The sequence below is a fragment of the Myxine glutinosa genome, chromosome 6, assembly GCF_964187855.1.
Source record: "Myxine glutinosa chromosome 6, kmMyxGlut1.1, whole genome shotgun sequence".
Lineage (NCBI taxonomy): Eukaryota > Metazoa > Chordata > Myxini > Myxiniformes > Myxinidae > Myxine > Myxine glutinosa.
Genome location: NC_136266.1, coordinates 117,329,792 through 117,355,779, shown reverse-complemented (window position 1 = coordinate 117,355,779; position 25,988 = coordinate 117,329,792). Strand labels below are relative to the sequence as shown.

At 48.6% G+C, this 25,988-nt stretch overlaps 1 protein-coding gene across 3 annotated transcripts in view; it reads left to right on the top strand.

Moving 5' to 3' along the window:
• Positions 1-25,988, top strand: part of LOC137430230 (diacylglycerol kinase beta-like) — a 414,122-nt gene that overhangs the window by 189,822 nt on the left and 198,312 nt on the right. For all 3 annotated transcript variants that reach the window (XM_068120933.2, XM_068120932.2, XM_078780433.1), the window contains 7 exons: positions 16,407-16,456; positions 16,673-16,747; positions 18,038-18,157; positions 21,225-21,342; positions 22,314-22,402; positions 22,892-23,011; positions 23,121-23,219. In XM_068120933.2, the coding sequence (XP_067977034.2) occupies positions 16,407-16,456; positions 16,673-16,747; positions 18,038-18,157; positions 21,225-21,342; positions 22,314-22,402; positions 22,892-23,011; positions 23,121-23,219 (671 nt within the window). The remainder of the gene's footprint in view (positions 1-16,406; positions 16,457-16,672; positions 16,748-18,037; positions 18,158-21,224; positions 21,343-22,313; positions 22,403-22,891; positions 23,012-23,120; positions 23,220-25,988) is intronic.

Below are 25,988 nucleotides of genomic sequence, written 5' to 3'. Positions count from 1 at the left end.
CGCCACTTCCGGTCAGACATGGGACAGGGTTTCGGGACAATTTTCGCACGTACCTAAGTACCCACGCCACTGTGGAAGCGGGGATCAAGTCTCGCACGAACCACGCGTAATTTGAGTACACCCGAGTGGATTGCGTACCACGTGGCGGTCACCCTCTGGCGGTCACCGCACGTCCCCCGACGATGGCGGGCAGGCAGGCGGGAGGGATCCTCGCAGCGCGTATCTCGAACAAAGGCAGGCAGGAAAATATGCGCGTCTCTTGCCCGGCACGGCGGTCCTTCACAGCGCGATTAATACGACGGCGCGCTTTCACTCTCGTACCTCAACGGAGGATCTGACTCAAGCTCAACGCGAACTCAACTTGTAACTCGTCTGCCTCCCTTCCCACAACTTGGCACTCCGAACCGACTCTCACAACTTGATTCAACACTGCGCACTCTCAGAACTGAATTCAGCGCACCTCTCCTCCTAACTTCAGGTGGGGGGGGGGGAGGGGGGGGCTACGGGCACAGGGTTATATTGGCCCCGCCCTAGCTCGCATCGAATGTTCCAAACCACGCCTTTTGCCGCAGTGCTAAGCCACTCCCCTCGAGCCCTGATTGGTGGCTCGTGCTTACCGGTCACTCCCACTTCTCCTGCCCCGCCTTTCTTCAGCCTGGATCGACTTGTCAGGCCGGCCTCGTGGTGATTTGCGTCAAAACTCAAAGTATCGAGGCAGCATAAGCATTGGAAGGAGACCTAACTCTCATTATTCTACTCAACGCAAAACTAACACAGGAAAAGGACTACGCTTACATTTACTATGGAATAACTGAACTATCGCGAGGCTACGTGTTGTAGTGTGACTAAACTATGAGGGGAAATTAACCTTTATTTGTAAAACACAAAACCGCAACACTACACCCCTCCCTCGTCAGACTCGTCCCCTAGTCGGAACCAACAAATGCAACGACCGGTTAGAGAATAAAACCACCTTTTAGAGGCCATTTTTCCCTGCAAAGCGGGGGTTGGCCTTTTCGGGGACCGTGGTAGTTGTTGTTTTTTTTGGTCCCCTTTTTGAAGCAATGTTTTACGGCCGGATGCCCTTCCTGACGCCAACCCTTTTTGCCGCCTTCAACGACAAACAGGGAATTACCAGTGAACTGGTACTCAATTAGCCGACCTCGGAAGGATGACAGGCTGAGTCAACCCCCCTGGCATTAATTCGGCGATCGACCGAGATTCAAACCCAGGATCCTAGGATCCTAAGCCGGCACCCTAGCCGCTAGCCCAACACCAGGGACCGGTTAGAGAATGACATGCAAAAATTAACTTTTACTTTTACATGTGACATGTAGGTGTGGTTCCCCCTAACATTTACTCTAACCCGTGTATGCGACAGTGTTAAAACACTAAATATGTCCCTCCTATTGCATTGAGTAGCTACCTATCAGATTCACGCCCACAATTAACCGAATTCCGGAATTTTGTCAAACTAAACACATAGCCGGTGGGCAGCATTTTTATATTTACAAGCACAAAAACTTAACCTTATTTACAACTCTATGACCCAGGACCTGTCCTTTTTGGAAGAGAAGATTGGAGGGGAGAGAAAGCACAGCAAAAACACAACACACTCATAAATCATCACATTTACTGCTTGCTTCTTGCATCTTGCTTCTTGCATCTTCTGTGTGCATATATCAAACTGGCTAGCCCCCGGACCGGCATACAGGCCATTTTTGATCTTCAGGGCTATCTAAACTTACACATCTTCTCATCCCTAGCACACCATAATAAAAATGCACAAAAAATGCTTTTATTTCATTTCTTTGCCAGGCAGGGCCAACCTCATGTGGTCCGACTGCGTGACATTAATGCCGCTCAAAACAAGTGGTCCGAAGTGCAAGACGGTTTTGCAGCAAGGTGCTGCACAGCAGAGGTGCAAGGCCACAAGGCTTGTGGTCCATAAGTGTATAAGATGCAGCAAAGTGTTTGTGGCAGCAAAGTGTGGCACAGGTTCAGCAAAGTTACAACAAAATGATACGGCAGCAAAGTGCTGCGCAGTTCGGCTGCACAGATGTAGCAAGGTGCAGCAAGATGCTGCACAGGTCGATGGTGCTGCACAGTTCCACCTCCAAAATGGTCGTGGGGTGGGGGGGAGAGACAAAGCACGACCAGCAAAGCAGAAAGGACGCAACGGCACACAGCAAAACAAGGTAATGCAATGCGAGGGGTGTGGAAGAGCGAGCAGAGCAGGCTCGTCCCGATCCGTCCGTACCGCCCACCGTCGGCTTACACTACCCTAACCCTCCTTGTATTTACAATTCGTCACTACGTCTTGTCTCCCAAATCCCCCTCTATCTCCGAATTCGTCTCCCAATCCCTCCCAGGAAGGAAGGAATGGAACAACCACAATGTTACACTATGTCGTGATGCGTCTTACCACTCAAACGGCTTACAGAGCCTTGGTGTGGAGTTCTGTCCTCCTTGTTGATTGGCTGTGGATGGTGCGAAGGGATTTCGCATCTCCTAACTACACTACTGAAATTTACTTTGTTAAACTGCCCGGGGTCGTACCCTGCCAATCGGCCTCTTTAAACTATGTGGTTCTAAAAACCCGAATTCCCATTGCCCACTCTGCGGTGCCCTACAAGTTTGGGTCTCACTCCCACAAATTTTCTCACTGTGCCCTTGCACAATTTTGGGGCTGGGTCGTGTGGCTCCACTAGCAGGTCTACCTACCTGCGCACCTCCGCCACTGAAGTCGCCACCCGAGCTTACCTGCTCCTGCGACTACCTAAACTGGGGAAGACCCCTCCTGTCACTTTACCCCCTGATGCCCACCTTGGCATTGGGCAACCCGGGTCCTCTCCTGAGATCCTCGGGCCCCACTCAACAACTCACAACTACCCTAACTGGCTCCCAGAGCCTACCTGTGGCCTCACCTGGCTGACAAACTACCAGTGGCAGAGTGCCCCAATAACCATACGCACCAATTAAGCCACACACCCAGCCATTCCACATACTCATGCACCCAAAAAAACACTACTTTTCCTCTACCCGCACCACAGGTGTCAATATCCATACAAATTTTGCCTAAGCCCTCTACCTGCTTCGATGCACTCCCTTCGTCATTATCGACCACCTAAACTCTACTTCCCCACTACAGTACAGATGTCACTACTTAAATCTCTGTCTCTGAGTCTGCTAATTCCCTAACATTATCCTAGCCCTCCCTCGGCTAGCTTTGGTGCCCCATGAAGGTAACCATTGCTGGCACCCCCATGTGCCTGTCACTGCCATCCCCCTAAACTAATGCTCATGAGCCCTGTCCGTGTGAGGAATGGTCAAACTACCATTCCTCCACGTAGGGTACACTACTCTCATCAGTCCACTGCACTCGACTCTCACCAAGTGGATGTACATTGCCGTCACGGTTCGGCCTCAGAGGGCCGAGCGATCCATGCGGGTGGTTCGTCTCCTGTATGCGGTGTCCGTCTGGCATTTTCGATCTAGGGGAGGAGGTATGGATGGGTGCAGGGCCCCATCACTGCGCGTGGCCTCGCGGTCCCACGCACGGTGACCCAACCGGCCACGGTCGGAGCACCGCACCCGCCAAGGTGCGCGGCTCCGAAATCTCCTACCTCACCTTGAACCTCGCCATTCACCTTTGCCGCCACGGCACGGAACCAACCATACAGTGCGGGGGCCGGCACGAGTTGTGCACGTCGGTCCTTGTGAAACCGCCGCGGCATCGATCCCCGCCGGTCCCTGCTGCACACAACTCACCGGGGGCTCACGTACTCTACCCGTCCCACAACGCGCTACCCACCCCCGGTCTGTGACGACGCATGAGCTGCGTCCTCACTACTCGCGACGCACCCCGCACTCGCACACCCAGGCGCCCCCGCGCCTCTCACACACTCCGTTACTGCACACCTAGGCGCACTCACACCTTTCACACACTTCGTTACACACTTTTCTCGCACACAGTCGGGTGTGCATTCTCCCTCGTACTCCGTACTCGTACCTGCACACCTAGGCGCACTCACGCCTTTCACACACCCCATTATCACACGCCCTGGTGCACACTCTTTCGTTACGCACTCCGTAACACCCCCGGGTGTGCACTCCTGCACACATTCTGCAACACGCTCTGGTGTGCACTCCTGCACACACTCTGTAACACCCTCTCCCATTACATACTCCTTTTCCACACTCGGGTGTGCACTCCTGCACACACTCTGCAACACGCTCTTGTGTGCACTCCTCCTTCACACACTCAATCATCGCACACTCTGGCGCACACTTTTCTCGCTCACGCTTCGGCGCACACTCTCTCTCGTACCGCGCACCAGTCACCCTCATACACCGCACAATGGACCGTTCGCGACCGCCCGGGTTTCGTCTCTCTCCCAAGCGTGCCAAAAACCTGTTCGTGCCAACACACATTCGCGCCCTTTTTTCCACTCACCTTGGGGTTCTCCTTCCCCGGCAGCACCTGCAAACTTTTATTGGGGTTAGCAAGCATGGCATCATGGTGTGAATACGAACTTTGTGTGCATTCCATTACCTTCTCCCGCGATTTGCTCCCCGATTCTACTGTCTCTTCGGCTCCAATTATTTCCTTTTCCTCGACGACCGCCGGCACCCATAAAATTTATTTGTCCAATTCGGCGACCGTCGGCTCTTCTACACCCCGCGTTGCAATTTCCATATCCCCGGTCAACTTGGCTGTGCTCTGCCCAAGCTCGCTCCCCATGCGTTCCTCACATCGCTTCACCTCGTCGCGCGCCACTGCTACCTTCCCGCTCAACCTGCGCCCAATGTCCTCCCCCGCTTTTTTTTTTATCATGGTGACCATTTGTTCACCCACTTTGTTCCTTTCCCTGGTGGTTTTGTCCCCCATTTCTTTCAATTGTTTTTCCAATCGCTCACCCTGAGCCTTCATATAGTCCTTTTGGGCATCTATTTTTGCAGTCACTTCACAACTCCACTCTTCCATGAGCGCTAACAGTTGAGTCATGAATGATTGCTCGTCCATAACCCCCACTTGCGCAGCGGCCTCGGCCCTCGCCACGTGCGAGGCGCCGCCATTGTCTTTACCAGCTGCTGCACCCTTATCAGCCTGCACCACCAACTGTCCCCGCAGGTCCCGAGTCATTAATTCTACCTTTTCATCTACCCCAACTGGCATTCGACCGCATTGGCCAGCCATGGTACGAATATAATTTGGTTTTAAAAGGACTAAATTTCGTTCGCTCGTAATTTCGAGTGCGTGAAGTGCACTCCAGGTCCAATCCCACTCCGGGAGACCAAATGTTACGGTTTTGCATGACCCGTTCCCTTACCAAGGGGAGATTAAGCCCCTTGTTCTCCTTGGGTCTTCTCAACCGTGAGACTTGAGTCGCCACTTCCAGTCAGACGCGGGACAGGGTTTCGGGATAATTTTTGCACGTACTTAAGTACCCACGCCGCCGCGGAGGCGGGGATCAAGTCTCGCATGAACCACGCGTAATTTGAGTACACCCTCATGGATTGCGTACCACGTGGTCCGTGCAGTTACCTTGGTATTGGAACCCGATTAGAGCGATATAATTCGTACCATGCTTAGTCAATGATGGAGAGACAAAAGCGATCGAATCAAAGAAATAACACGATTTATTTACACTATTATGTACAATGGTTCGGTAGAAAAGAGAGACACAGGGCCGAGCTTAGTCAGTCTTGACTTATTCCCCAGACAATGGGCCCATTCACACTCACAGGGGGATGAAGGAAGAATTGTTCATGCGCTGAACGCGCCGGCTTGGTCGTGCAGGAACAGCTCACCCGGCGTGGCCTTCTGGTGGTCACCGCACGTCCCCCGACGAAGGCAGGTAGGCAGGCGGGAGGGATCCTCGCAGCGCGTATCTCGAACAAAGGCAGGCAGGAAAATATGCGCATCTCTCGCCCGGCACGGTGGTCCTTCACAGCGCGATTAATACGACGGCGCGCTTTCACTCTCATAACTCAACGGACGATCTGACACAAGCTCAACCACGAACTCAACTTGTAACTCGTCTGCCTCCCTTCCCACAACTTGGCGCTCCGAACCGACTCTCACAACTTGATTCAACACCGCGCACTCTCAGAACTGAACTCAGCGCACCTCTCCTCCTAACTTGAGGTGGGGGGGGGGGGGCTCCGGGCACAGGGTTATATTGGCCCCGCCATAGCTCGCATCAAATGTTCCAAACCACGCCTTTTGCCGCAGTGCTAAGCCACTCCCCTCGAGCCCTGATTGGCGGCTCTTGCTTACCGGTCACCCCCACTGCTCCTGCCCCGCCTTCCTTCGGCCTAGATCGACTTGTGAGGCCGGCCTCGTGGTGATTTGTGCCAAAACTCAAAGTATCGAGGCAGCATAAGCATTGGAAGGAGACCTAACTCTCATTATTCTACTCAACGCAAAACTAATGCAGGAAAAGGACTACGCCTGCATTTACTGGGGAATAACTGAACTATCGTGAGGCTACGTGTTGTAGTGTGACTAAACTATGAGGGGAAATTAACCTTTATTTGTAAAACACAAAACCGCAACAATATATATATACACAAAGAATTAAGTTAAGCACCCCTACACAACGAATTAAGGTAGGCACCCCCTAATATATATTCTTTGTGTATATGTATACATTGGCATATATTCCAAGGTATGTGAGATCAAATAATGATTGGTATGACATTAGCAATTATCCATTGATGAAATTGAGTGATCAAAGTGAAAAAAAGTGATTGGTTGAGTCAGTGATCCGATCACGTGGGTCCTACACACGTTATTGACGCAAAGATCGCTAGAGGTCTTCTCAGAACAATGACTGTACGTTAGAAAACATAAACGTCATCCACACTTTTCGTGATGGACCTATAGCTCCATACTTAAATTGAGGTGAAAATATGCCTAAAATTCCCAAAAAATTTCACCTTAAATTATTCAGAATAAAATATTGAAAACGGCATGATTGTTATGTTTTTATGTGACCATAATATCACTTCTCCAGAAAATATAGCAATATCATGGGTATATTACACTGTTTTGACGACAACAAACTTGTAATGTGCGAGGTTGTAAAATAACGGGGGGGGGTGCTTAACTTAATTCTTTGTGTATATATATATATATATATATATATATATATATATATATTAGCTGGGCTCGGCTCGCTCGCCTCACCAAGCGTCGTTACAGAGGAACGGGCTTATTTTAGCTCAGGATAATGACTGTACCTGAGTGGTTGTGTTGTCATGATTTACACCAATCATAATACAAACAATTACTTTGCACAAATGTATTTGTTGTGTTTGTGATATTACATTTTTATAAGCAATTTAGGTTGAAGATTTAGGTGGAATGTTTTTTTTTCAAGAAAGAACCCCTCAGCACACACATAGCGGAGGGGTAGGTGCAGACTGGAAGTTTGGGACAATTACACCTCACCACCACGTAATTCAAAACACCTCACCACCAAGTAATTCAAAAGACCTCACCACCAAGTAATTTAAAACAGCTCACAGCCATCAAACACAAAATAAAAACACCTCACAGCCATAAAACACGAAATAAAAACACCTCACAGTCATAGAACACGTAAAAAAAACACCTCACCACCACAAAATTAAAAACACCTCACCACCACGAAATTGAAAACGCCTCACAGCCATCAAACACGGAATAAAAACACCTCACAGCCATAAAATACGTTAAAAAACACCTCACCACCACATAATTAAAAACACCTCACAGCCATCAAACACGTAATAAAAACACCTCACAGCCATCAAACACGTAATAAAAACACCTCACAGCCATAAAACACGTAATAAAAATACCTCACAGCCATAAAACACGTAATAAAAATACCTCACAGCCATAAAACACGTAATAAAAACACTTCACCACCACGAAATTAAAAACACCTCACAGCCATAAAACACGTAATAAAAACACATCACCACCACTAAATTAAAAACACCTCACAGCCATAAAACACGTAATAAAGACACCTCACAGCCATAAAACACGTAAAAAAAACACCTCACCACCACAAAATTAAAAACACCTCACAGCCATAAAACACGTAATAAAAACACCTCACAGCCATAAAACACGTAATAAAAACACCTCACCACCACGAAGTAAAAACACCTCACAGCCATAAAACACATAATAAAAACACCTCACAGCCATAAAACACGGAATAAAAACACCTCACCATCACGAAATTAAAAACACCTCACAGCCATAAAACACGTAATAAAAACACCTCACAGCCATAAAACACGTAAAAAAGACACCTCACAGCCACAAAATTAAAAACACCTCACCACCACGTCATTTAAAAACACCTCACCACCACGTCATTTAAAAACACCTCACCACCACGTAATTCAAAACACCTCACCACCATGTAATTCAAAACACCTCACCACCACGTAATTCAAAACACCTCACCACCACGTAATTATAAATACCTCACCACCACGTAAATCAAAACACCTCACCACCATGTGATTTAAAAACACCTCACCACCACGTCATTTAAAAACACCTCACCACCACGTAATTCAAAACACCTCACCACCACGTAATTCAAAACATGTCACCACCATGTGATTTAAAAACACCTCACCACCACATCGTTTAAAAACACCTCACCACCACGTCATTTAAAACACCTCACCACCACATAATTCAATATACCTCACCACCACGTGATTCAAAACCACCACAACGTTATTAAAAAAACACTTCACAACCACGGAAACAAAGTTTGAGTGAGTCGTTAAGTGACAACACAGACACTGCCCAGATGTGTAGATATATATAGATAAAACCTATTTGGGATAAAACCCAAAAAGTTTGAGAAAGTAGTTCAGTGACAAGACAACACAACACAGGACAACACAGGACAGGACAGACGCTGCACAGATATATATATATATATCACTGACCACAGCCATAAAACACGTAATAAAAACACCTCACCACCACAAAATTGAAAACACCTCACAGCCATAAAACACGTAATAAAAACACCTCAGCCATAAAACACGTAATAAAAACACCTCAGCCATAAAACACGTAATAAAAACACCTCACAGCCATATAACACGTAATAAAAACAACTCACCACCACGAAATTAAAAACACTTCGCAACCACGGAAACAAATGTTTGAGGGAGTCCTTAAGTGACAACACAGACACTGCCCAGATGTGTAGATATATAGATACATGACTGTACCCGAGTGGCCGTTTTGTCATGGTTTAAACCAATCATAATTCAAACAATTATTTTGCACAAATGTATTTGTAATATACGTGATATCACATTTTATAAACGATTGAAGTTGAAAAATAAAATTTTTCCCAAAAATAAAAATAAAAAACTGGAAAATTTTTCAAAAAAAATACCCTTAGGACATACCGACGGGAGAGATATGTGCACACCAGAAGTTTGGTACGATTTCACAAAAGTTTGAGAAAGTAGTTCAGTGACAACACAAGACATGACAGCACAGCACAGGACAGGACAGACACTACACAAATATATATATATATATATATATATATAAAAAGCTTTATGATAGAATGGAAGCTGTAATAAGTAGAAGCTTTATGATTAGAGGCAAGCATCACATCACTGACCTACTACTTTTTTTTTTCTTTTTTTTTGGGGGGATAAAACCCATAAAACCCAATGACCTACTGCTTTATATCAATTTAGGTTTTTTACAGCGTAGCAGAGCCATCTACAACAGTGTTTGTCCGTCCGTATGTATGGATGTATGTATGTATGTAGGTATGTCCCCTCAAACGTATAAGCCTACCAATCAGAGCTGAGAATCTGGTCACATGACAGGGTGATGTGATTATGTATGATGTCATTACGGCATGCAGCTGCTGACTCTCCACACACCGCCATTTTGATTTATATGCTGTTCATGCCGAACATAACGTCGAACCTGTCATTATAGCACAACCGCCATGCTCTACCTTTACGTTTTTCATTCAGTGTGAAACACAAACAAACCGATTGTTAAAATGACCATCAAATATCAAAAGCATCGGCGTATGTCTCTTCCAACAATACAGTATGTTTAGGCCTTAGGCGTTATGACCCATCTTCGGACCGCTTCAGACCAATTGAGCCCAGGTTTCTTAATACAGTGGTATCGTTAGAGTAGTATCGTTTTCGTAATAGTAATAATAATAATAAAATAGTAAATATAACCATAATACTTTAATCCCAATGTCGTGAATTGAAGGTTAATGGATTGAAGCGATGTATGGTTCATGAATCGGTGATGAGCGTTGTTCAGCACTAATATTAATAACTGAGGAAGTAGGGAATTCGTCTCGGTTTTTTTATCGTAATATCATTTTCGAAATAATGATAATGTTGTAGCGGTTACCGGAAGCATGACACAATCACCATGCACCGGCCGATGACGCAACCGGCGAGCGGTCACTTGTCCGGACTCGCCCGGGCGTGTCCAGACTTGCCTTTCCCGGGCGAGCACTTGTCTTGCATACCATGCCCCGTTGAGAGGCGTGGCTTACCTATTTGCATACCACGCCCCGCCTGAGAGGCGTGGCTTTTGTGCGTTAAACTTCACAATAAATTGCCGCCCGTTCGATGGGCTGATTCATTGCTTTTGAGTTCTTTGAGTGAGCTGGAAATAAATAGCTCAGTGAAACTTCATTCCTGGTGTCGTTCATTTTGTCCGGTATTTATCGTGCGAGCACAGCTCCCACAATTGGTGACCCCTATTCAAGAACATGGCGATGGAGTCATCTGTAGCTTTGAAGCTTCCGGGCTTTTGGGAGTCACACGCAGCTGTCTGGTTTGCCCAGGCGGATTCTCTCTTCGCCCTGCGGAACATTACAGAGGACACGACGCGCTACCACCATGTGGTCTCCGCGCTCAACGCCTCCACCGCTGCCCGGGTCCTGAGTTTCCTACAGAACCCGCCGAATGCCGACAAATACGGCACGCTCAAAGGCCTACTCCTCGGTGCGTTTGGACTCACAGAGACCGAACGCGCGCGACAGCTGCTCGACCTCCCGGACCTGGATGAGGCCCGTCGATCCGAGTGCATGGACCACATGCTTGCTCTACTCGGTGACCACAGCCCGGATTTCCTCTTCCGCGAGCTGTTCCTCCGGCGGCTACCCGGGCAGGTACGATTAGCTTTGGCTAATTCGCCCATCACGGACCCTCGCGCCCTGGCCAAGGAGGCCGATAGATTTTTCTCGGCCAGGCGACACATCGGAGCGGCCGCCTGGAACCCTGGGCCGACCGAGGCAACGCCCGCGCCACGACCGGCGCCACCACCGGCCGAGTCAGCGCCACTGGCGGCAGCGGCCGCCGCGACGCCCCGTCGACCGAACCCACCGCGACCGCCGGAGCCTCCACCAGAGCGGACCTTATGCTATAACCACACCAGGTTCGGGCAGAAGGCCAGAACGTGCCACCCACCGTGCACTTTCGGCAGGTCGGGAAACGACCAGGCCGGCGCTCGCTGCCTGCCATGAGCGTCGGCCATTCAGGCAGCCTTTTGTTTATCATGGACACAGCGTCCGGGTGGCGTTTTTTGTGCGACACTGGCGCTCAGCTGATCGTGATACCCGCCTCGGTGCAGGACAAACAGGCCGCGCTGTGTGGCCCCGCCTTGGTCGCCGCAAACGGCTCCTCCATCCGCACCTTCGGTTCGCGCAGCATCGCATTCTGCTTCGGCGGCCAGTGCTTCAGGTGGGACTTAATCACGGTGAACGTGCCCATGGCCTTGCTGGGTGCAGATTTTCTTTGCGTGCATGGGCTTTTGGTCGACGTAAAACGGCATCGGCTCATCAACGCAGAGACCTTCAGCTCGCTCGCTTGCTCATTGAGCGGCTCCACTCCGACCAAGCTAGCCTGCGCGCTCCCGGCCGCGGACGATTTCACCCGCCTACTCGCCGAGTTTCCCGCCCTCACGCAGCCGACGTTTTCGGCCGTCGCAGTCAAGCACGGCGTCGAACACCACATCCCGACCACAGGTCCACCGGTCTACGCCAGGGCTCGCTGCCTCGACCCGGCCAAACTCGCCGTGGCGAAGGCGGAATTCGACGCGCTGGAGCGATTGGGCATTGTGCGGCGCTCGAATAGCGCGTGGGCCTCGCCCCTGCACATCGTGCCCAAACCGGGTGGCGGATGGCGACCTTGCGGCGATTACCGCCGCCTCAACGACGCCACGACCACCCCCGACCGGTTCCCGATACCACACATACAGGACTTTTCCACCCGTTTGGCGGGGCGGGTGATCATTTCCAAGGTCGACCTCATTCGGGGCTACCACCAGGTACCCGTCCGGCTGGCCGACGTGCAGAAGACGGTGGTAATTACACCTTTTGGCCTCTTCGAGTTCCTTCGCATGCCGTTCGTCCTTAAGAACGCGGCCCAGGCCTTCCAGCGGCTGATGCACAGTGTGCTGCGTGACCTCACCTTCCTTTTTGTCTACTTGGACGACATTCTCGTCGCCAGCACTTCCCGGGCGGAGCACCTCATCCACCTGCGCACACTTTTTGAGCGCTTCGTCCAGCACGGCCTCATCAACCCGGCGAAATGCCAGTTTGGCGTAACGGCCGTCGACTTCCTGGGGCACCGCATCACGAAGCGCGGGGCCGTCCCGCTGCCTACCAAGGTGGAGGCAGTCACATGTTTCCCGCACCCCCGCTCCATCAAGGCCCCACAGGAATTTTTGGGGATGGTAAATTTCTACCACCGGTTCGTGCCTCACGCCGCCCAACTCATGCGCCCCCTGTACAAAGCCCTCCAGGGCAAGCCGGCCAAGCACGACGTCGCCTGGACCACAGAGATGGACGCGGCATTCACGGGCGCTAAGCTGGCCCTCGCCAACGCGACCATGCTGGCGCACCCGGCGCTCGACGCACCCATCACCCTCACCACGGACGCTTCCGACTACACGGTGGGCGCCGTGCATGAACAGTGGGTGAACGGGGCTTGGCAACCGCTGGCCTTCTTCAGCCGGCAGCTTCGCCCTAACGAGCGCAAGTATAGCGCTTTCAACCGCGAGCTCCTCGGCCTTTACCTGGCTGTTCGCCACTTCCGCCATCTTTTGGAGGGCCGCCCGTTCACGGCGTTTGTGGACCACAAACCCTGGTCTTCGCCATGGCCAAGGTTACGGAGCCGTGGTCGGCCCGCCAGCAGCGCCACCTCTCTGCCGTGTCAGAATTTACGACAGACATCCGGCACGTCACGGGCAAGGACAACGCTGTGGCCGATTGCCTCTCCTGGTCCGGTGCGAACGCCGTCCACCTGGGTGTGGACTTCGCCCGCATGGCGGCCGACCAGACCGCCGACCCCACGGTGCAAGCTCTCCGGACAGCCGACACAGGCCTGCGGTTGGCCGACGTCCCCTTTGAGGACACAGGCACAGTTCTCCTGTGTGACGTTTCCCTGGGCCAACCTCGCCCCATCGTGCCCACCGGATGGCAGCGGCACATTTTTGACGCCCTCCACGGCCTTTCCCACCCGGGGCGGAAGGCGTCGCAGAAGCTCGTGGCAGCAAAGTTTGTCTGGCACGGGCTCCGTAAGGACGTCCGCGACTGGGCCAATGCCTGTGTCGCCTGCCAACGCGCGAAGGTCCACCGGCACACCCAGGCCCCGTTGGCACCATTCGACGTGCCCGCGGGGCGCTTCAACCACGTCAATGTGGACCTGGTGGGACGCCTTCCCTCCTCGCGGGGCTTCACACATCTCCTCACGATGGTGGACAGGACCACCAGGTGGCCGGAGGCCGTCCCGCTGGCATCAACAACATCCGCCGACGTGGCGCAGGCCTTCATTGGCACCTGGATTGCCCGTTTCGGCGCGCCCTCGGACATCTCCGACAGAGGCCCGCAATTCGCCTCCGAGCTTTGGGGCGCGGTCGCCCAGACCTTGGGGGTCAAGCTACACCGCACCACGGCCTACCACCCCCAAGCCAACGGCTTGTGCGAGCGGTTCCACCGCTCGATGAAGGCCGCTCTCAGGGCCAGCCTCCAGGACGACGGTTGGGCCGACAGGCTCCCGTGGGTCCTATTGGGCCTCCGAACGGCCCCTAAAGAGGACCTCCAGGCTTCCACCGCTGAGCTGGTCTACGGCCAGCCACTGCGCGTGCTAGGCGAGTTCATCCCTGATGCCACCGGCCCCTGGTCTGCGGCTCGCCAACGCTCGGTCCTCCAGGAGGCCGCCAGGAGATTTGCCCCCATGCCCACGTCCCCCCAGCACTTCGCACTGCGGAGTACGTTTTTATCCGGCACGACGCACACCGGGGACCGCTCCGGCCGCTGTACGATGGACCTTTCCGGGTCCTGAAGAGGGACGACAAGTCGTTCATCATCGACATCGGCGGCAAACCGGACTGCATCTCCGTGGACCGCCTCAAGCCGGCCCATTTGGACCTCGACCAACCTCCACGGTTGGCCCTTCCTCCACGACGGGCCCGTCCCCCGTCAACCAAACCCCCGCCCGACCATCCACCGCCACGCCACCTACCACTCCCACGCGAATCGCCAGGGGTCGTTTCGGCCGGGTCATCAAGACCCCCCTCAAACTGACTCTCCCGGTGCATGTTAATTCTGGAGAGGCGCATGTAGCGGTTACCGGAAGCATGACACAATCACCATGCACCGGCCGATGACGCAACCGGCGAGCGGTCACTTGTCCGGACTCGCCCGGGCGTGTCCAGACTTGCCTTTCCCGGGCGAGCACTTGTCTTGCATACCACGCCCCGTTGAGAGGCGTGGCTTTCCTATTTGCATACCACGCCCCGCCTGAGAGGCGTGGCTTTTGTGTGTTAAACTTTTCGATAAATTGCTGCCCGTTCGATGGGCTGATTCAGTGCTTTTGAGTTCTTTGAGTGAGCTGGAAATAAATAGCTCAGTGAAACTTCATTCCTGGCGTCGTTCATTTTGTCCGGTTTTTATCGTGCGAGCACAGCTCCCACAATGTAACGTTAATATTATAGTAAATTTAATCATGACTCTAATCCCTTCGGCGTGACTGCAAACGTACTGGAAGTTAAATTATATCCGTTTTGTGTCCGTTAAGTCATTACGTCTATGATGTCATTACGACGGCTGACTGCAAACCTATAGTCCCCTCCGGTGTACACCGGTAGGGGACTAATAAGAGCTAACACAAGTAAGGGCTAACACATAAGGGCTAAGATAGGGAGAGAGATGGAAGTACAACAGTAGAGATCAGGGACATCGGAAGATCTCTGGAAGGGAGAGGGCTGGGGCGGAGTACACGGGATAAACAAGACGTAACTCAAAATGACAATCCAATATTTTACTTTGATAAACAAGAAAAGAGGTGATTATAATAATGTTGTTGTTGCGTCCCAACCTTTGTGCTCATCTATTTATTACATACGCTATTTGGTGGAATTTTGTCGTGCATAATAAGTAGTTCCAAAAATGCAATCTCACCCATCTCCAGTGGGTCCCAGCATAGCTCCATGCATCCTCCTTCTCCATGTCACCTTCTACTCTTATTTCCTCTCAAACTTATTTCCACTCCGCACTTTTCCACTCCAATTCTATCTCCTTTCGTCCTCCTTTCTCTTTGTTTGCTGAATTGAAAATGTATTATGTTAACCCCCCTGTCCCCTCTCTCACGCACTCCTACCCCCCACCCTCCCTCAACCCACCCTATTCGTTCCAGGCAGATTTTTGTGCCCATTGCACTAATATAAATACATATGTTTTAAAGGGGACGTGAGATATACAATAATTGTGTCCACACAGACATGCGCACAATTATCTGTGCAACAAAGAAGTGTGTGTGTGTGTGTGTGTGTGTGTGTGTGTGTGTGTGTGTGTGTGTGTGTGTGTGTGTGTGTGTGTGTGTGTGTGTGTGTATGTGTATATGTGTATATATGTGCATATACTGTGTGTGTGTGTGTGTGTGTGTGTGTGTGTGTGTGTGTGTATGTGTATATGTGTATATATGTGCATATACTGTGTGTGTGTGTGTGTGCGCGTGTGCATCTGTGGGTGTCTATGTGTGTGCATGCATGTGTTTGTGTGTGTGTGCGCACGCTTTATGGTATTTGTAATTATCGATGTTTGAACGTTTTCCAAGTCTTTCAGTAAAACCACGATGAGGAGGACATTCATACTCTTTAACAAGATTGTTGAGAGGAAAAAGCAACTTTGCCTCGTTTCTTGTTACGCACGGCCAAGCAGCCTTGGCTCTGTGATATGCCGAACCTCGGACCCTCATCTGCCTGGGAATAAAGGGTTGGGACGAAGCAGCCTTTCGTCCTTTGATGTTCACTCCTGATCGTCAGACACTCACCACCGGTTCTGCCCCTCCCCGGTGCATTCTCTTTACAGTCATGTTCCGCCTCTACGATGCTGACGGAAATGGTCTTCTTGATCACAGCGTGAGTGATCGTGGAACTGCCCTCCTTTTTAACGTTGTCGACTCCCAATCACTGGGGTGTTTTATTTGTTGACCTGTCTAAATGTCATCGTACCAGCCTATCCTGATTTTTGTCGTCAGGGTAACATGAGTTGTCAGTCTTGTTGTTTCAAGCTTTTGCCAAGTTATGCTCTCCTGCTTACCTATCTAGTGTAGGTGTTATGATCTTTACACACAGGAACTGGACCAGATCATCCTGCAGATGATGCACGTCGCGGAATATCTAGACTGGGACGTCACTGAACTCAAACCTGTGAGTGTTAAATCCCAGCTTTGACACACAACACCTTTTCCCTATGAATCAGGCACTTTGGACAGAGACCGGTGTGATGGCCCCATTTCCTCCCAGGCCCCTTGAGGTTGTGCTCCTGATGATTGATCAATGTGATTTGCGCAATCTCGTGCATGGATTGACGTCCATTAAGGGATCAGAATGAAAATGTGCAGGAAAAAGCGTTATATTGCATTTACTAGCTTCAATTTTGCTGTGAGTAATCCTAATCTCAACTCTCATTGGTTGCAGATTTTATTGCAGCATATTTTATAACAGGAGCAATCTTACTATAATTCACCAAATGTCCGTCCGTCCGTTCGAAGGTACCGCAAAAACGGCTGAACCGATCGCAACGATATTTTGGGTGGGTAATTCTGGGACCCCTAGGAGTAAAATAGGCGATATTGTTTTTCCAATTTTCCAGTTTTTCCAAACACGATGGAATAATATTTACCGATATGAACAGTGATGTGGCTTTTGTTGAAATTCTACAAATACTGTTTATTCTACGTACCAGGAGAGAGTAGATTGACTCCTGACGAACTCTTTCTATATAAACGTGCGGCTCCGAAGTAACATGGCAGCGTGTGCAAAGCGACTGAGAAACAGGTGTAGCGGCCGCTTCCGTGTTACAGATTCGGCGCGCACTCTTCACAGATAAACGTGCGACTGAGAAAGACGTGTGGCGGGCGCTTCCGTTTTGCAGAATTCGATCTTTTTTCAAAATGGGCGCCATGTACTGTTTAGATTTTGATGATTTGCGTGTGATATGATTCAACGGATGTTTATATGAATCGTTTAAAATAAAAAAAGCCTTAAATATCTGATATTTTGCCTTTTCATTTGGGCTTCCCAATTGAAGCCCCACCCATATGGTGGGTTCCGTTGCTGGTAGTACTAAATTTATTATTATTAGTATTGTAGTAGTACAGCCCAGCTTGGGTGTGATGTTGATAAATGAAGATTAATTGTCATGTTGACCCTTTCAACTGCTACATATTACAAAACTGATTATTAACTAAGATCGATGCTTTATGGTTCATGGTTTTCTGCTCATGAGTGTTAAAATGCCAGGTGGAAAGGATTCATCGTCTGTTAGTTATGGTGGAGACAGTTTGACTCATTACTTTAGAAATTACGCTCAAAACTAAGTTGATGTTGAACAAACTGCTTCCGCTTGTTTGGGTTCATCTGTTGACGTGCCCTCAGAATGCACATATACAGAGCAAAAGCAGGGCCGGAGAAAAGATAACTTTGTTGTTCCTCCAGATTCTTGAGGAAATGATGGTTGAAATTGATTTCGATGGAGATGGGACGGTGTCGCTGGACGAGTGGATTCGCGGAGGGCTCACCACCATTCCGCTGCTTGTTCTCCTTGGACTGGAGACGGTTCGCATTGCAAACAACTACACAACTCACTCAATTCCAAATGATTGTCACTTTTTAAGAGTGCTGGAGTAACACGTGTTTTTTCTCCATTGATCAAATGGAAACATATTAAGAGACATTGGTGTGCATTTCCATTAATTACAAGGGCAAAATAAGATAATGGAGAAGTCAACATAGTATGTGGGATTTGAACCTGCAATCATGGAATTAAAACCTGGAATTATATTGTCACGTCCACTCTGTAGTGAAGACATCAGGACGACAAATGACCAAACGACCTTTAACTCCGAGGCGTATACCCAACTATGGCGGTGCCTTGTGCATGCGCGGGGGTGGTGGAGGGTAGCAAGATCCGTACCTGTACGGACAGATGTGACTGGGGTTTATTCTGTGAACCCACGAATGAATAAACGTACAAGACAAGAAATTGAAAATGTAACAAATAATGGTTTAATGACAATAAATGCCATAGAGGGGTCAATATATGGTTGAACCCCCCAAAAATTGATACAAAAGGTTTTTCAATAGATTCTGGTACCATTGGGCATGCTAAATAACATACTAAAAATCTAGTAACATCTGACTTCCGGAAAGGGGTCATTTTCAAGATGGCGTCCAAGATGGCCGCCGGGAGCTTAAAATGGCCATATCTCAATTATTATTCAACCTAGAAAGGTGGTTTTGGTGTCTAACCCTAGGTTTTATGGCCCAAGGAATCCAATTGAATCAATAAAATTACCATCAGTTAATTATTTATTGACAAGTCTAAGATGGCATCCCAAGGTGACATCCTGATCCACTAAAATGGCTCTGTCGAATAGTAGTCAACCTAGAGAGATATTTTCAGTGTGTATACCTAGGTTTAAGGCACCCAGGAAATCATCAAAATTACTTAAATAAGCACAAAGTAATCAGGTAAGCCAGGTTTACCAGCCCATTAGGCATTTGTTGTCTTATGCAGTTAGTCGCTATTCATCGGCATGAACCAAGTATGTGTTTCAGATTGGAGATAAGAGTGGTAAAAGTTGCTATGTCACTGATGAAGGCAGATCGAACAGGTTCTTGGCTGATGCACCTACGCGCCGTTTCTGACTGCATTCCGATATTCGCCGCAGCTGGGCATTACAGTTACCTGAAATCAGCATACGTCTATGTCCAAGAGATGGGTCAGCTTGATATCAACCACCCAGACATATTCAGAAAATTCGAAAAGGGTTTTCATGTTATCCGTCGCAGCAGCCAGTTATGGGCAGGCCTCAGTTCAGATCTTGTCATTGAGCAGACGTTGATGAGGTCGTTGAAGACCACTGGATGTCTGACACATGGAAGCGGCATGTCTGAAGAGCAGAGAGCCCTTTGGACCATGTCAAGCCCCATAACATCAGAGTACAATATCGCAATGCAGGAGTTCACAAACCTGTCATACATGACATCTGAACAGCACAAGGATTTGACGGAAACAAGGATGAAAAGGGACGCTGCTGACCTGGGGGAGATCAGTTCAAAACTTGTAGGATGCTCACCTTTCTCGCCAGACTCTTCATTAAGGAACATTGTCACTGGTGTTGTGGCTCAGGAAGGTGTGAATGTGCATAAATATGAGTCTGTTGGATGCAAAATCATGCACAAAATGATTGGACAGTATGCATTCACATTCTCATTCAGTAGAAAGGATAAAGCCAGAACCCTTGGACAAACATCAGCTATAAAGGTCGCTCCTGATCGAACCATTGATTCTGCACTTCTTTTTCAACGTTTCCTGGTAGTCTCCCAAACTGGAGAGCTATCATTGCAGGAGGTTATAAACCTGGTTTTCTGGATTACCTGATTACTTTGTGCTTATTTAAGTAATTTTGATGATTTCCTGGGTGCCTTAAACCTAGGTATACACACTGAAAATATCTCTCTGGGTTGACTACTATTCGACAGGGCCATTTTAGTGGATCAGGATGTCACCTTGGGATGCCATCTTGGACTTGTCAATAAATAATTAACTGATGGTAATTTTATTGATTCAATTGGATTCCTTGGGCCCTAAAACCTAGGGTTAGACACCAAAAGCACCTTTCTAGCTTGAATAATAATTGAGATATGGCCATTTTAAGCTCCCGGCGGCCATCTTGGACGCCATCTTGAAAATGACCCCTTTCCGGAAGTCAGATGTTACTAGATTTTTAGTATGTTATTTAGCATGCCCAATGGTACCAGAATCCATTGAAAAACCTTTTGTATCAATTTTTTGAGGGTTAGGTGAGTTTTTTTCGTATATTGACCCTACTACCAGGATAACAAAGAAATGTACGGTAAAATCTAATTCCTATATTGAGGGACCCTCCTTACGGACTCGTATACAACACAAGGGGATTATAAAAGCAAAAATAAATGTGTAGTGTGGTGCGTTGGCTGATACTCCGCCTGGTGTCTTGACCGGACCCTGAATTGCCATGCGGGAACCGCACAAGATGGTGTGCAGTCGTGCCCATCTGGTGGAGAGGTTCTGTATGTGACAAGGCCGAAATGATTAGATTTTGTTGAAGAGCTGGATCCGGATACTGTAATTTAAAAAATTATTCTTCACCATTGGGAGATAGGGCCAAAAACAATATATAGCACGATATCTCAAAAAGTTGTGTTCAATTCGGACGAAACTTGGTGGATAGGTTTGGTGGGTGACATGGAAGAATTGATTCAATTTTGGTGAAGATGCGAGATTTAAAAAAGGAAATTTTACCTGATTCTTCCCCATTGTCAAAAACGATATATAGCAAGATATTTCAAAATAGTGTGGACGACTTATGACAAAACTATGTGGATGAGTTTGTAAGGCAACGAGAACACGCCGATTCAATTTTAGTTCAGGATAGAATCCAGATCCGGCCTATCGGTGGGATACAAAATGTGAACGGTCCAGCCTGGTGGAGGTTTGCGCTCTATCGAGTGCCGTTATAGTTTTGCATTTAATGAGGGCTTTTTATCTCCTGTAAATATTGTATTATAGAACCTTATTTGCAGTAAATATTGTACGGTGGGATCATTGACCTGTCTGCACCCCTGATTGCTGCTGCAGAACATGAAGGACGATGGACAGCACGTTTGGAGACTGAAGCACTTCACGAAGCCGGCTTACTGCAATCTCTGTCTCAACATGCTCGTGGGCCTGGGGAAGCAGGGCCTTTGCTGCTCTTGTAAGCTCTTTAGGAAGCCTTCACTCACTTTGCTACAAGACCAAGACAAAAATCGCATGGTGTGTCTCACAGAGTCTTGTGTGACATGAAATGTGTGCTTTAGAGTGCCCTAGAGTATTATGTTGTGACGCCATGGAACTTGTGACGTTTTTGTGAATTTTCAGGACTTTTAAAAATCCTCACGATGAGCTTCGTCTTACCTGATCCTTCGCTCATGGAAATGTACAAAAGATTTTGTCAGTTATTTCTGAAATGGATGGCAAATTATTATATATGTTCACACATGATGTTCAAACAAGCAATTGGAATAGTTTGATTGTTCAAACAAGCAATCAAACAAGCAATTTCATATGGCTGATCATAAGCCTGGTGTTGGCTTAGCGGTTAGGGTGCCGGCTTGGGATCCTAGGATCCTGGGTTCGAATCCTGTTCGATCACTGAATTAACACCAGGGGGGTTGACTCAGCCTGTCATTCTTCCGAGGTCGGCAAATTGAGTCACCAGTTCACTGCTAATTCCCTGTGTGTCGCAAGAGGTGACTACCAGGGTTGGTGTCAGGAAGAGCATCTGGCTGTAAAACATTGCTTCAAAAAGGGAAACACGGTGCCCGAAAAAGGCCCAACCCCTGCTCTGTGGGGGAAAATGACCTCTAAAGGTGGTTCATATGGCTGATCATGTGACACTTTTTAAAAACATACAAAAACAGACTTGTTTCTTTCTAAAAAGAAGCGTTTTCGACACAAAATTTTGGTGAGCAGGTGTTCACTATTCCATTGCAGAAACGTGTGTGTTTCGTCAAATAGTGTGTACTTTAGCTTATACACCTCAAAACAACCCATATTATGCTTGGAACCTTAATTTGGAAAGTAAAATTAACTTGTATCAGGAGGGGGTTAAGGAAGTAAAACACAATAGAACTCTACAGCACTTTGATCCTGATCCATTTGTTTATTTATGTGTGCATCCATCAGTCTGCAAGTACACGGTGCACGAGAGGTGTGTAGCAAGGGTTCCTGCCTCGTGTATCAGCATGTACGTGAAGTCCAAGAAGAAAGCCAACGTGAGTGACGCTTTCTGCTCACACGGCGCTCACTTTCATCCACACATAATCTCCGTGTCCATGGCTACCTTTGCTATGATTGAGACCAACAATTTGTCATTACTAGCACTACCTGTTTAGAGACTTTAGGCCTCAACCACTTCTTGCAGAGCTCTCAGGTTAGATCACTTTTCAAAGAAAAACAATACGTTGGTAGATTTTTGCACTCACGACCTTGCCCTTCAAACAAGCTGATAATGTAGTTATTCTGTCTGCGTATTCTTATAAACATTAAAGAATGATGAGCATTAAAATGGTAGTTGGTATCGTATAATTCAGAGGTTGCTTTGGGAGAGACCATGAGTTGGGGGTGACAGCAGACTTGGCATCCTGATGGGAAGAGCTCGGGATAACAGACTTGCGAAGACATTTGTTTGACATGTAAATGAACCTTTGTTAACATATTATGTATGCGTGGTCCATTATATAAAAGCCCTCTATGTTCTACAGCAAGTGATGCATCATTTTTGGGTGGAAGGAAACTGCCACACCAAGTGTGACAAGTGCCATAAAACCTTAAAGGGCTACCAAGGCCTAACAGGCCTGCATTGCGTGTGGTGCCAAGTTACAGTAAGTCTGACGTGTTGAAATGCCCATTCCATTGTTTTTGCACACCTTTCATATCCTCAGGAGCTTCTGTTGATTTTCTGATTTTTCTTTCTTTACCCTACCCATTCAGCTGCACAACAAATGCGCCTCTCATGTACCACCCGAGTGTGACTGTGGCCCTCTGAGGGACCACATCTTGCCTCCCCCTTGCATCTGCCCCATTGTGCTGGTGAGCAGATGGGGTATGCATGCTGTAACAGCTGGGGCATGAGGAATGAGCTTGGCAAAATCAGGCCCGTGCTGACTAAAGGGACATTATCAATATCGCAGTACTGAATTTTGATTACCCCGAAGGAGATAGGTCAGTGAGATAATGCCGAAGCATACAAAGGATACAGAGCCTGAACATGAAGTTGATTCAATCTTGATTGAAAAGCAAATCCGATAGTCGTTGGCAAAATGAGATAATATGTTATGGTCAAGATAGTATCAGATCTATTTTTCTATCCTGAGATGCATCTCTGAACATCAACTTTGCAGTTGAATTTTAATGGGGGTGACTACGTGTACAAAATAGCCATTTGTACAGTATCCCAATGGTATCTGGAGGCCTCTGCTTGCTATCTGCATCTGGAAGCAATGCACAGTGATAGTATGGAATGGTGCAAATGTCATATATCACCAAGGGATGCACCAATATATATTTACTTTTTCAATAGCAGCTGATTCTAGCAAAATGTACAATGGGGTTTGTGCAAATAAAATCGCCTTCCATAGGTACGTATATATTGTCGCGTGACTCCCCCTTGGTTAATACCGGGGAAATCACGGATAGCAAATCGTGCGTTATTCGAGGCGTTGTTCAAATACGGATTTTATATCTACGCGTGGGAAAAAGAGAGAAGAAGAAGAAGCTGGAAGCTTTTACCTGACGCGATCTCCGAGCAGTCTTCAACCCTGCAAAGTAACTCAAACGAAAACGGCTTTTACGTACAAAAATAAACATGTTTATTACCACGGATGCCGATAACAGGGAAACGCGCCGGTTAAATAAATGTCCGAAAATGGAGCGCTCCCACACCAGATGTATACACACACGAGGGAGAAGAGAAATGAATAAATAAATAAATGTGTTGTTTCAGCATGCACTTAGCTCAGATCAACCTGTGAGGGTCTCGCCAGGGTCTGCGAATGGGTCCGGCCGGCATGTGCACACGAAACGGGTGCGTTGGCGGGAACCAGGCCCTGCTGCTCCCGTTCGCGCTGCAGTCGTTTCCGCCTGCAAAACTCAGCACGTTCCCCGGTGGCGTCTCTGATTGCTTCGTTTCTTCACCAAAGTCTGATCCCAACAAGCAGAGGAGGATGTCGGCATGAAGAGCAATAGGCAAGGGCCAGAGCCAGAGAGATCAAGGAGAGGAATCACGAGGGCAGCAGAGATCAAGGTCCGACCACAAAGGGATCCAAAACGAGAAGGCAAAATGCCGGCTAGCGAGTTCTTTTTATCGCTCGTGGTGTTACGTCATTGGTCCTTTTCACCAACCTCCACAGGCCACCTCTACATTGTCCAGCTCTCCACCAATGCACGCAGGCCACCCTTCGACGTCATCGGCGTGCCCTGCCAATCAGTCCTCAGCCTTCCCTCCACCAATCCACGGGAAGCTTCTTGTCCTGCCCCTGGCCAATCACAAGTCCTTCCTTACTCAAGCCTTTGGTTGGTCGACTCCTGTCTGGGCATGGCTACCGGCCTGCCTGTGCTATGTGTGTTGCCAGGCGGGATTGTTAGCCTTGGTGCTTGATGCCTGGCTTCCGTTTGGGTTTTATTGTTATTTAATGACGTAGTTAATGGGCCTTCCTCAGCAGTGTCAATGGTGCAGGGCCAAAAGAGCCAAGGGATAGATCACATAGGGTAAGACTTACAAGGAATAATTTACCCTTCTGCCCTAATCTAGTTAACTTTCTTAACTCAGTATATCAATCTGGTGAGTTTCTTTTACACTTTGGTGATTTATTTGTTAAAAGAACCATGTCACTGATTGTCTGTCGCAGCAAGAAGTCAACAACAGGATTATATCACAGGTGGCGTGGCACAATGTACGGACAGGTGCATTTGATGATTGGCTTCACAGTCGGGTACACAAGGGTTGTTGCGTTCTGTATTAGTGGAAAAGAACTGCTGCACGTCTCCAAAAGTTATTGCCGCTTCCTCTGGAGATGGTCCGTCAACTCGACAATGCTGTTTGTCATGGAGTGGTGGCTTTACGAAATTACGGCATGAAACAGCGTGCTATTGCTCGGCAGTATGGCATCACTCAAGGTCAGGTGTCAAAGATCCTGAAACGAAATACTCAGAGGGGTGTCCCTACTCCAATACCGTGGCCAGGACGTCCCCGCAGAACCACAAGGAGGGATGATCGGCAGCTGCACCGGTTAGTCCGCAATGGCCGTACCAAGTCAGCTAATCAGCTTAGGGCTGAGTGGCAGCAACTGAAAAATGTGCCTGTATCCAGAAGGCTAGCCAACCAACGACTGGTTCAAGCAGGCTATGGTGCCAGGCATCCCCTGAGAAAGCCACGCCTGACCAGACAACACCGCCAGCGCCGATTGCAGTGGGCCAGAGAGCACCGTCAATGGCAGCCAGGATACTGGAATCACGTGACCTTCAGTGACGAGTCTAGATTTCTGGTCTATCGTCAAGATGGCCACATCCGAGTGCGCAGACAAGTGCATGAAGCCTACAACAAAGATTGTATAGTGCCAAGAGTCCAAGCTGGAGGTGGTGGGGTGACCGTTTGGGCTGCTTTTCATGCAGGGGGCAAAACTGACCTGGTTGTTCTGAATGGAAACCTGAACCAGTTCAAGTACAGGGCCATTCTGGAAGAAACATTGCTTCCATTTGCTCGTGCAGCCTTTCGAGGAAACTTTGTCTTCCAAGATGACAATGCACAGCCTCATCGTGCTCGCATGATCCAACACTTTCTTGCTGACGGTGGTGTAGAGC